The sequence below is a fragment of the Zingiber officinale genome, chromosome 8B, assembly GCF_018446385.1.
Source record: "Zingiber officinale cultivar Zhangliang chromosome 8B, Zo_v1.1, whole genome shotgun sequence".
Taxonomy (NCBI): Eukaryota; Viridiplantae; Streptophyta; class Magnoliopsida; order Zingiberales; family Zingiberaceae; genus Zingiber; species Zingiber officinale.
The window spans coordinates 26,628,043-26,640,922 of record NC_056001.1 but is presented as its reverse complement, the minus strand read 5'-3'; the positions used below and the strand labels follow the sequence as shown (position 1 = coordinate 26,640,922).

General features: G+C 37.0%; 1 protein-coding gene and 1 pseudogene across 5 annotated transcripts in view; one reads left to right on the top strand and one right to left on the bottom strand.

Annotated features, from left to right (window-relative positions):
• The window catches only part of LOC122014735 (dof zinc finger protein DOF1.8-like), a 31,324-nt gene extending 24,953 nt beyond the window's left edge, over positions 1 to 6,371 (top strand). For 3 of the 5 annotated variants that reach the window (XM_042571126.1, XM_042571130.1, XM_042571129.1), the window contains 2 exons: positions 4,899 to 5,342; positions 5,499 to 6,371. In XM_042571126.1, the coding sequence (XP_042427060.1) occupies positions 5,292 to 5,342; positions 5,499 to 6,206 (759 nt within the window). In that variant the 5' untranslated portion in view covers positions 4,899 to 5,291 and the 3' untranslated portion in view covers positions 6,207 to 6,371. Of the gene's footprint in view, positions 1 to 3,460; positions 3,684 to 4,898; positions 5,343 to 5,498 lie in introns of those variants that run through there. The other 2 variants (XM_042571131.1, XM_042571127.1) reach the window with 2 other exon arrangements.
• A 946-nt stretch (positions 6,372 to 7,317) lies between these two features.
• Positions 7,318 to 10,216, bottom strand: LOC122014736 (annotated as a pseudogene).
• Positions 10,217 to 12,880: the final 2,664 nt, after the last annotated feature.

Sequence of the window (12,880 nt, the reverse complement as noted above, 5' to 3'; positions counted from 1 at the left end):
ATATCGTAGTTAACATGTCATAGTCTACCATGCTATAAACACGAAGACTCAAACATATAAATGGAAGAGCTTTCATTTTTATTTATCTTAGGCCTAATCGTCATAACATTAAGCTTAAACATCCCATCAGATATAACATCTTCCTACAAACATTCCATTCTTGGACAATATAACTCCGTCCGACTCAAAAACAATGCAAAAGTCATGCTTACTTTATAATGATCCGGACGCTAGATTCTTTCGAATCTCCAGAACATACAACACATTATTCAGAGTAAGGTCATCTTCAGCACTACTTTTCCTTGGCCCATGATGTCCGAGGTTGCTGAGTTTCCCATGAACAATTTGTTTTCAGTGACTTCTTTGAAGTTGTGGAGAAGCTCCTTGTTGCAACACACATGTCTGGTGACTCCAGTATTGATCCACCATTGTCGTGGGTTTGAACCCACCAGGTTCAACTTAGAGACCACAGCGCAGAAGTCGTCCATTTCTGATCCCTCGTTCAGGTTGGCCTCCCGCTTCTTCTTCGGCTTTCTGTACTCCAAAAATTTGTGACCCACTCTGTCACAGTTGAAGCACTTCCCAGAAAACTTCTTTTTACTGATGCCTCCTCTGGGTCCCATCTTGGAAGACTTGGAGTTCTTCCGTTTCGAGTTTTGACTGTGCTCGACCACGTTGGCTTTTATAGTAGTCTAAGAGAACAGTTTTCTCTCTAAACTCTTGTTGTCTTATTCAATGCGAAGTCTAACAATAAGTTCCTCCACATGCATCTCCTTCCGCTTGTGCTTCAAGTATTTTTTAAAGTCCTTTCAGCCTGGAGGTAGCTTCTCAATAATAGCATTCACTTGGAAGGTTTCACTCAGAACCATCCCTTCTGAGTGGATCTCGTGCAAGATCACCCGAAGCTCCTAGAGTTGGCTGATCACCGTCTTTGGAGTCAACCATCTTGTAATCCAGGAATCAACCCACGATGAACTTCTTGGCCCCTGCATCCTCTGTCTTGTACTTCTTGTCCAGGGACTCCCACAGCTCCTTAGCTGTTCTCTTCATTCTATACACAACGTACAGCGAGTCGGCAAGGCAATTGAAGATGTAGTTTCGGCAAAGGAATTCAGAATGTCCATGCTTCCACTCAATTGATGGTTTATGCATCAGCATCCTCAGCATGCTTGGGAGGGTCCTCGGTTAATAACCGAGCCAGATTAAGCGTGGTCATGTAGAAGAGAATCTTCTGCTAGCACCTCTTGAAGTTCAGTCCATTGAATTTCTCTGGCTTTTCCCCGTGACTGATTGATACAGTTCTAATCGGGGCGGAGGGAGCCTGCACGTGTTGAGTTTGTTGCACCTCAACATTCTGTTCTGTGACCATTTCAATAGAATCGAATCTGTTTCAAGATTGTTAGAAGAAAACAATATGCTGCAGGAGATTTACGGGGTATTTGATGAATTTAAATACACCGAATTAAATTTACTTATCTGTCAAATGACCTAAGCTGATAATCTCAAGCTGCTAGTAGGGGTTGGTATCTACCAATGCCGAACGAAGGCTGCACAGTGGCCGAGCGGGCTAGCTCTCGAGCAAACTTGAGATTGGTCGAGCGTAGTGACCGAGCAAGCTTACAACCGGTCAGGTAAGCAGAGAGATCGAGCGAGTTGAAGGTCGGTCGGGCAGCTTAGTCGAGCAAGCTTGACGATTGAGTGCCGAGCGAGGTACCGATCAAGGTCGGTCGGGCAGATAGACTGAGCGAAGCAGCCAAGTGGTCAGTCGAACTGAGCAGCAGAGCGACCAACCGAGCGAACTGGAGGTCGGTCGGGCAAAGAGGCCAAGTGAGCTTGAGGCCGGCTAGGAGAAGAGGCCGAGCGAGATGACCGACCGGGCGAGTTAGAGGCCGGTCGGGCGAAGACTAGAAAGACACGGACGAGCACGCTTCCAAGCGACCATGCTGGCAAACAACTAAGCGAAACGACCGTTCTAGAGCTGAGCGAACCGAGGCCCGCGGTAAACGCAGTTTCCTTGAAACAGATTTGCTCCACCTCCAGCTATGCTTCAAGGCTTTCTCGAGACGTCTATTTCCCAGGATACAACGGTGAACCGTGATTCCACTAAGTACTGGTGGTCACGGCAAACTGAGTGGTACCTGAACTATCATGGGCACTCCACCGAGCAAAAGTTGCACGACAGAAGAGGAAGGAACGTAGGTGGAGAGCTCTTGCTGCTTTTCTATGTGCGTAACCTTTTGCTTATGGTTGCAGTATCTTTATCTAGGAGCTCAGACCAATTACAGCGTTAATGATCATTATTTGCCAGTTATGTAACGCTAACGTTTAAAAATTTTGGTTGTTCCTCATGGGCAAATTTTGCCCCGACCAGTCTGGCATTCGTCGCGCACAGGTCGTTCTCGCACACGAGTCAACATGGTTCAGTACAATCTGAGCCCTGGATTTGCACCCCTTGTACACTCACGCGTGAGAGAGAGCCTCTCCCCATACATTTATTCACATCCTCAATACATGTGAATTAATATAAATCAACCTTATTACCTTCGAACTTCCAATGTAAAACTAAAATATTATTTATAATAGAATTTCATATATCTTCCACTACTTCTCCATTCACAAATCTCCAACATGAGATGCCTTACGTGTACTAGATCCATGTGGTCCACCCCCATGACTTCAGCGGTCAAATTCTTGATTATATTTCTTTAATCAAAAGAGCAATGACTGTAATAAGGGGGAAGATAACCTAGGGCCATGTTTCTTACCCTACTTAATGGGCCGTCCTCTCTGCTCAACAAAGGGGTAAGGCATGGGTAGATGGTCTTGTCGCGGGACTTAGTGGGCCGTCCTACTTTCAAAATTAACTCAGTCCCTCTATTGTCCACCTTTTCTTCGCCCTTTGTTTTGAAGGCGATCGTTTGAACAGGCGATGAAGGCACTCACAAAATCACGATGGATTTGATAGTGAAATCACAACGAAGCCTAATTGTAATTTTTGCCTGGGATTGGCCACGAAGCGACTACCGAGCTGGTCACAAAATCAATATATGATTTTGATATATCACGGCTAGGCTTTTTCGAATGAAAAAATTATTATTATCATGCTCTTACAAATCCAATTAATTTTAGAGATATGATTTACTAATTAAGTAAATCCAAGAGCACAAACAAACAATTCCTTGCTCAAGAGTTTTCATCTCATTAAAAAAAATTATCCGTTGTTTTATTTAATTCTGCTGAATACCTTGGGCAACATACCCAGGCTATGAAGAAACTTAGAAAATATTTGCATGACTTTGATAATTATAAAAGCTGATGTGGACTCAGCGGCAGTTGGATCGGCAGGGTGACCCACGATGGTTTTGTTGAGATGTCTCCTTCATCATTATTATTATTATTATTATTATTATTATTATTATTATTAGATGTCACGTGCGAGAAGCCAGAATCGATACTTTCCTTGAGGCGGAGGGAGAATAAAGAAACGGAGACGCTGGGATTCACTTTCGGCTTCGGCTAACCCTAAAAATTCGTGCGTACCTTTCACATCATGGCGTTGCTTCCCCTGTCGCGTGCTCCGATTCTTCCTGCCCCCGGCTTCTAGGAGCTGCCGGCGCACTCAGTTGCTTGCTCGATTCGATCATGGTTTCTCAGATCGGCGGGAGCAGCATTCAAACTTCGCGGTAGCAAGCCATTCCAACCCCTAATTTTATTCGTTGTCCTTTTAGTCCTTTTACTGTCCGGTGAAATGGCACTGTGCTGTGGCCCACAAAGAATCAAGCTTTTGCCCTTTTGGACTAATTATACTTTATTACGAGATTTTAGTAATCCAATTTAGTATTAATTCGTTGGAGAGACGATCCAGTTGGAGGTAGATGGTAGATTACTGTACTCTCAATGTGTGATGAGCGATTGTGTGTGGTCCTTACATTGTTTGGTGAAATGTCGAAGTCACAAAATTTGATCTTTCAGGCACTAGGAATGACTTTGCCTTTTAATTTCTTTCAGTAGGGAAATGGAGGACTAATTGGTTGTAGAGATATATGATCAAGTAGGGGCAAAAAAAGGTAGGAATTGGTTGGTGGATTATAGGCGTTCAACTTTTGAGGAAAGATTGTGGCTGAAGCTGTATAAATGAGTCCTCTTTAATTATAGGGAATTGTACAGTAGCCAATAAGGAACGAGCCTATAATCACATTGACAATGGATTGCTAATTCACAGTCGATAGCATATCTAGTTATGTAGGACTGTATATGTTGAAACTACCACTTAGATTCTGGTCAATTAAATTGTATTTTGTCGATTTTTACTAACATTGCCAATATATGTTAGTCTATTATTCTTATCTTTGGGAAAAAGTTGTCATTAGTAAAAACAAATTCTCTACAGAACATAAAAAGGGACTAATTTGGTTACACGGAGAAATGAAAAGAGAGAGAATATTGAAAATAGGAGCCAAATGTGACATTTATTCTCATATTAAGAATTGTAAACCAAAACTTATACTTTAGATGAGTTAACTTCTGATGATTTGAGTTTAAGTGATTTGAGTAGGACCTTACAAGTTTAGTGATCTATTCTCTTAACATTTAGAAGAATTATGCTAAAAAATGTTAATCATTCTTCTAGTTGATAACTGAGAAAATAATTTTGATAAGTAAGAAAATAATTAGTATGCTATCATTCTTATTTTCCTTCCAGCCTGAGGAAGTGCAAATGCCCAATATTACAGGCCTGCATGTCTCTTCATATTATGCTTAATATCTAACTGGAAACAACCTTTTGCATAATCAAAGTCTGACACAAAAATCCAATGAAGGACCTCTTTCATTAGGTTAATTTGATCTTCTATTTTAAATTTCCTTCTTATTAAATTGTACAACGCTTTTTTTTTCAGGGGAAAATGGGAGGAGACATCCCATGCAAGTCTTCTGTATACAATTACAGCAATCCATGGTAAAGAATATATCAATGAGCTTTTGCTTAATGCTTCCTACAATGTGAAGGTGGAAACTCTACAAGGAAGTCGGTCAAAGATAGTGGAGTTGCTCCTCCACCATCTTTTTATCTCTTCTTATTCACACGCTATCCTTCTGCTACCATGTGGTGACATTCACAACCGAAGTGGGCCTTCACTCTCATTTCCCATCACCAGTTCTATTATATATTCTTCTTTCTTCCACTCTCAAGATCCCTCTTCTCCTCGTGCTCCGTCATAACTAGCACACCATTAATTTTCTTGGGGGAGTTTTAGCTCATTTCTATACATTGCACGTCATTCCTTTGTGAGATGGCAACATCTTCAATGCAGATTGGCATGGACTCCTCTGAGTGGCTAAAGGTTATTAATTCTCTGAAATTAACTCTTCTGTTTCTGCGCTAAATTAAATGGCCCCTAGTTTTCTTAATTGTTCTACTCAGTGAAAGAAATGGCTTGTCACACAGCTCAATGCAGGCAAGCTTTTACATCTTTCGTTAATGATTGTGATTTATGCAGAGCATCGTGATGAGCCACGAAGACAAGGTCATAGCTGCAGACTACTCCCTGACCTCTGACGAGCTGATCTCATGCTTGACACCAATGCCGGCAACTGAGAAGAGGTTGCGGCCACCACCACAGGAGCAACAGGCCCTCAAGTGCCCACGGTGTGACTCCATGAACACAAAGTTTTGCTATTACAACAACTACAGCCTCTCTCAGCCTCGCTACTTCTGCAAGACATGCCGCCGCTATTGGACAAAGGGTGGCTCACTCCGCAATGTTCCTGTTGGCGGTGGCTGCCGTAGAAACAAGCGCCGCCCTGCCTCTGCTACCATTTTGGTGGCTGCACCAGTGCGACATCAGCTGCCACCGGCAGTCCCCCTAGGCGGCCTAAAACCAGTACAGCTCCCAAATTGCTTGATGAACGAGGGCAGTTTAAATATCATGGATTGCAGTTACAATTCTGGCGGGCTTAATCTCGTCATGAACCATGCTAAACATGAAATTGGAGATATGAACACGCTTGGGCTTTGCATAGACAGAAGCGCACTAATGGTGGAGCCTTGTCAAAAGCTAAAGTTTATGCTGGAAGATGAGCGTTGGGATCATGAAGTTAAGTCTGGTGATGAATCCTGGAGCAATGTTCTCTCTATTGGGTGGCAAGGATCAGTCGGCTACTCTAATGACCATGGATTACTATCATCATCGTTGGGCAGAATATAAATTAGGGAAGGCATCGTATTAGTAGTATAAATATGTTGCTGCTAAATCCTTTGGAGTGGAATTAAGAGACGCATGCTTAATTCCATGTTTTGTTTTCTGATGAAGAATGGAAATGTCATAACGCTTAATTTGCAATCAAGTTAATTCTCTAATGCAGTTTGATGATCTTGCCTTCCATAAAGGTAATAGGAAAGACAATGACCTCAAGAGTTCGCATCTGAAAAAGATGGTATGAAAATTGTTCTATATGGAAGAAAAACCACCCATCTCAATTCACATAACAATTCCCTTCTGAAATGACAATCACATCTGACAGTGATGGAATTTGATTCAAATTGGCTTCAAAAGCGCCAAGTTAAATGAACCATGGGCACAATTTCGTGGCTTAATAATCAGCACCCATCTATGTTTTTTTTAAAAAAAAGTGTAAAAGAATAATAACAAAAATAAAGATGCAGTTACAGGAAAATTCAATGACAACGGAAGCTGTGAAATGCGGCCCTGTAGTTCAAGCCCTAATTTTCCTCGAGTCGCCGTCATTTGGTAGGAATTGATGGGTTGCACGAATACCTGCAGGGGGACAGGAACGGCCCACTCCATTCCGAAATGTCTTTTTGAGATCGAAATTCCAAGCGTTAGATTTCGGTTGGATTTCATTCCCACCTGTAATCAAAGCATTGAATCATTCGTTATCTTATGATATTTTTGACTGTTTTATTCTTAGTTTTTACATTTTCATATTTGTTCTGTACAAATAAATAAATACAGGAGCATGAAACTGGATGAAATAGCCTATCAAGGGCTGATGATACATACGGAAATAGAATGAGCAAATAACATTATGGAGATTTTAAATCCAGGTTTGCATCAAACATAGTTGAGACAGACCCATCGAAAACATCCACCTACTCCGTAACCCTTTAGTTCAAACTTTCCTGTCAAAGCAACTTGCAAAATGACCTTGGGGAACTCAAACCAATACCACTGCAAACAATAGCCAGTCCCAAACAAAGATGAGCTAAACCAACACAATCTGTTAATCTTTGCAACTGTCTAAGTACCACACACATTTGTTTAAAGAAACAGGCATAACAAACAATCATAGAAAGAAACCAGGTACTGAAACATAAATTGCCAGATGATAAAAGTTATCGCATGACCAAAAGTCGCACATTTCTAAAAACCGGAAGTGTCAGTAACTCAGTAATATATAGTTCTAAGAGAGGAACTCGAGTCCATCTTCAGAGGATCTGTTTTTAAGAAACTTTCAGAGGCAGCAGATGCTAAGAAAGCTCTTCCAGGTTGATGTTTAGACAGTGGGCCATGGCATCCGAGTAACTGCAGAACCAAAAGCACGGATGAGCCTTTAATACCATATATACATTGTTCAGACTATTCTTACTAGCCAAGATAACTTGAATGCAATTGATTAGGCATGCGCCGCACATGTTCACACAACAGGTCCAATTATTTAGGCAGAAATTTAACAAGCTAAGATGAAAATATGAAAATTCCAAAGATGCCACATCTAGCATACAGAGTTGTTAATTTATTGCATTGCATAAGCAACCAACATACCTTAGCATTGACACCATCTGAGACAATCCTGTTCTCGCTCTTCCATTTGACATAATCATTACGGCTGAACTTAGTAAAGCCCCTGGGATCAGTTCAAAATATTAGCCCACAATGAAAATAAAAAAGGCACAACTCTAATTATCATTCCAGACAGTATATTTGTTTGAAAGCAATTGTTAAATCAGCAGCAAGAACTACATTTTAGCTGCATATGTAAACGGCTATAATTTGACCAGTAAGTACTTCACTAATGGATGGTGTATTATATGAACTTCAAAGGCCTTCCTTCAAATACTCACCATTTTCCACTGACAATAATCTTTTGACGACCAGGAAATTTGAACTTGGCCCGATGTAGAGCTTCTTGGGCAATATGGTTATTGCTATCCTTGCAGCGAACAGATAGAAGGACCTGGCCAATACTTACCCTAGCACATGTCCCTTGAGGCTTGCCAAAGGCACCCCTCATACCAGTCTGGAGCCTATCAGCTCCAGCACAAGAAAGCATTTTGTTGATACGAAGGACATGGAAGGGGTGGACCCTCACTCTCTTACCCTTTGTTTGGATGAAGTGAAGGAAGGTTCATTAACGGAAGGGAAAGTGAGGGGAAGTAAAGTATTTAACTTCTCCTTGTTTGGGAGGGATGGAAGGTTCATTAACGTAACATGTGTTACTTTGTTTGGAAGGAAAGGAAGGGGAATGAAGATTAAATAGATAAAGTTACAAAAATACTCTTATTTTTTAAATTAGAAAATTTTCGTAATATTAATATTTATTTTATAAATATAAATTAGATATTTTTAATAATAAAATTAATTTTTTATATTATAATTTAAATTAGCTATTTTTTTAAATAAAAACTAATTTTTTTATACTATTCATAGCAAAACAATGAATTACCAATAATCAAATGATTAAATGAGAAATAATGAAAATAATGATTTTAGAAATCTTAAATAAAAAAATTTGAAAGATAACGCTAATAACGAAAATTCCTATTCTTTAAAAACTTATTAAATTTTGATGGAAAAATTAAAAAATAGTAGATATCCTCTTAAATTTTGACGACAAAAATAATTTCTCCCTTCAATTCAGTTAAAAGACGTGTCGAATCCCCTCTTCTAATAATCTGGTAGCAAGTGAGCTGTGAAGAAGGCGAGGAAATTAAACTCCAGCGACATAGTAAAATTAGAAATTGAAATATTTCTTAAACTATTAAGAACAGGGATAGAATTGGAATAAAAAATATTTTGCTTCCCCTTCCCCTTCCTTACACCTCAATTCGGGATGTAAGAAAATCTCTCTTTCAATGGGTAATGAAGATTAAAGCTTACCTTTCCTTCCCTTTCCTCACTCCTTCCCAAACGAGATTCAAAATTTCCCTTCCCCTTATTTCCCCTTCCTTCCCCTTCCCTCACCTCCTCCCAAACAGACTATTTTAGATGGAAAGCATCCTTTCCAGCAAATTTTGTCATGTACTTATTACATGCAATGCAAGCAGCCTCAAGAGCTTCACTGGAAACATTTTCCTTCTCCCCAACTCACCTAGTGCACACAGAAAGGGAACTCATCAACCCCTTTTTTCTTCATTCCAACATCATAAATCCTAATCTTAGGATCAGGAACACCACGGCAGTACCGTGATTTAGGATATGGTTTGTTCTTAATTTGGCGATAACAACGTGCAGGTCCTGCATGAAAAACATGCCTTCAATTTTCATAAGAAATCAACAAATGATATTAGTAAATAGATATGCGACTAAAAGTTCATGCCACCTGTATACCACAAACTGTTATTCAAATGCAAATCTAGGTCTTTCATGTTTCCATAGTGATTTGAAAAATGGATCCAGAAAGCAACAATCACTAGCCAAAAAGCTTTAACTTTAGTTCTAAAATATACAGTATGGATTTGGAAAATCACTGATCGAAGTATAGAATTAGAGACCAGGGAACTACACGAACTAAATTACGTCACTTAAAGTAGTTCCATTAATCTGTTTGATAAACTACAATCATCCTTACGACAAAATAATCCTGTTTCATTCACAATATACTAACGCTAAAAAACATAGGATAAACATAAGATTGTATCCTTCATTGATAATTTTTTTTTTAAAAAAAGTATTCTTATAAAACCGCATCACCATGCAAAAACTTGAACATACTCTTAGCTACCAACAATTAACTTTAAGGATAGTTTGCAAGAACTATGCGACCATGAAACAACGAAAGAGCAATTAAGTGGACGTTAGATTCCATCTATTCCATGTCAAATGAGACCAGGAACCAGTTCAAATCGATCAAACCTTAGCAAAAGCTTAATGAGAACCAAAACTGATGAAATCTAACCATACGATGAAGTCGATGTTTAACCAATCTAGAGATGCACAAGGAAGAGACAGAAACCAAGAAACTTACGCCTTCCCATCTTTCCAACGAAGCCGAAGGACGAGATCAACGCCGAAAACCAGCGAGGGGAAGCACGCGACTCCTTGACGACTCCGGTTGTAATCCCTCGGACTAGTACAGGCCATGGCCCGTCTGTTCCCAGGGGTGAAAAAAATAAGGGTGCCCCTTGCTTTTAGAAAATTACAATAACAGCTTAACATATATTTTATTTTTTTTTATTTTAAATATATTATAAATAATATAAACTAGGTGCCCTTTTTATTTTTTGAATTTTAAAAATTCACAGGATGTAATCTAGGCGGTATAATTAAGGTTTGTGGGTTGAGATTAAACCGAACAGATAGAATCAAATTTATTAAAATTAAATTAATCATTTTTTTTTTTGACCAACTGGATATTTTTACTATTAAAATTGAATAACTGAACTGATAAAAATTTAATTGATTTCATAAAAAAAATATAAAAAAAACTTAATATTTTATTATTTAATAAAACATAATTTAATTGATTTAACTAAATTTCAAAATCCATAACCCAAATCGATTTATAGAAACAACTGATATTTTTAAAAATAAACTTTCGAATAAATTGAATTGAATTTCTGAATTAATTCAATTCTAATTTCGATCTAATTTTTACTCATCCTAATGATATGACATTTAAGGGGATAAGTCCATCAGTAAATTTTCATTAAAATTTACTAATGGATATACATGATCTAAAATTTGGACATAGTTATATTTAGGAATGTATTGCTTTTAGTCTGTATTAAATCTAATCGGTCAAAAGTTACTAGTGAATTTTAGCTAAAATTTATTGATAATCACACATAGTTCTAAATCAAAAATTTTGAGCATAATTACATTTAAGATACTCACAGGAATGTAATGGTCGCACAGGGTTCTGAATTTGAAATTTTAGACATGATTCCACTCAGTAGAGTAGCCACATTGGGGAAGGGGGTGCGACCGTCCCATCCCCGTCCCCGTCCCCGTCCCCGTCCCCGTCCCATCCCCTGAGGTTTTAAAAAAATAATATTCTAAATTCTCTTCTTTTACATGCGGGTGTTGTTACTGAGTATGATGAACTTTGAGGTTTTTTTTCCCAAGAACAAATTGTCTAACCTATTGAGGGTTGTTAGAGTGACAAGGCAATTGGTGCAGTGGATGTGTCATAAAAGGGAAAAAAGGACAAAATTTTGTTATTAATGTTGTCATTGTTATTATTATTACTTTCTTTTCGCTTATTAGATTATTTTAAATTTCTTAGATACTAAGTAATTGATGAAGCACAAATACTTATTTTAAGTTATATTGGGCTTTCTTGAGTTTATACATTTTAGGGTATTCTATATATTACCATATGTAGGATTTGGCTGACATATATTTTGTTTTTAATATAATCATTTAAAAATATAAATTTCATTTCTATTTGGTAGATTTTAATCCATTTATATGTAGCAAATACTAAAAACATATGTATTGATTATAAACATGTTTCTTGTATATGTGTTTCAACATAATCAAGTCTTTTTCTTAGGCTAAAGTCTTTAGTTACTAATTTACTTTATTTTTTTATTATCATACTTTCATTATTTTATTTTGAAATATTTATTTTGTATTAATTGTTAAAATATAAGTTATATGGATGAATTTTCATATTTGATTTATTTCAAATTGATTTATTCTTCCTGCATTACTCTAATTTAATTTGGATTAAGTAATATTTCATTTATGTCTTTTGATTCTATTTGTGACATAAAAGAAAAGAAATTAACTTGATTTCTAAAATAAGATCTTGTATTTATTCCATAAATAATATATTTAACAACTTGTTCTATGAGATGTTTAGATTTGTTATACGTGTTGGGGTGCTCTTAAATTTCTTGAGTGTTTCCTATGATTTATTTTATATTCTTTACTTTTTAATTAAATGTATTTTTATTAATTTCCTCTTTTATATTTTTATTTATAATGATTTATCGACTTTGAGTCATAAATAAGTTTTGGATGATTCATTTTTCAATTAGAACTAAAATTAAGGTCGAAGTTTTTAAATTGAAGTTCTTTTTCAACTACATAAATTCAAAATTGAGACTTTTTGAATTATGAAAATTGACTTATACTAATGTTTAAGATCGAAAATTTTAAATTTAAGTTTATTTTCAACCCTTTAAATTTGAAATATCGACTTTTGGATTGTGAAAATTGACTTATACTAATGTTTGGATTTTTTTTAAAAATTCCTGCTTATATTTTTTTAAAGTATTTTTGAGTTTTAGAGTTGAATAATTTAATTTTAGAAATGTTGATGAATTATAATTGTGAATATAATTTTTAAAAATTACGGTATGTAGTTGTGAAGTAAAATGTAAAGTTTGGACTTTTAGAAAATTTCTTATGCTCTTTGTTTCTTAATTGTTAAAAAAGATAGTCATTAAATGATCATGTTTTTAAAATATTATGTTAATGATAAATTAAGTGAAATAATAATATTGAATTTTTTTAACAAGATGTGAAATGAACCTACTTCAAAGCATCTCCCCGCCAGCTGCTCCTTCTCTTTTGCCTCCTCTACCATCATTTTGTGTTGTATTATTTTTTTTAATTTATTGAATTTGCCCCCAACTAAAAAATCATGACTACACCATTGGTTCCATGCAAGAGGATCCTAGAAATATGTT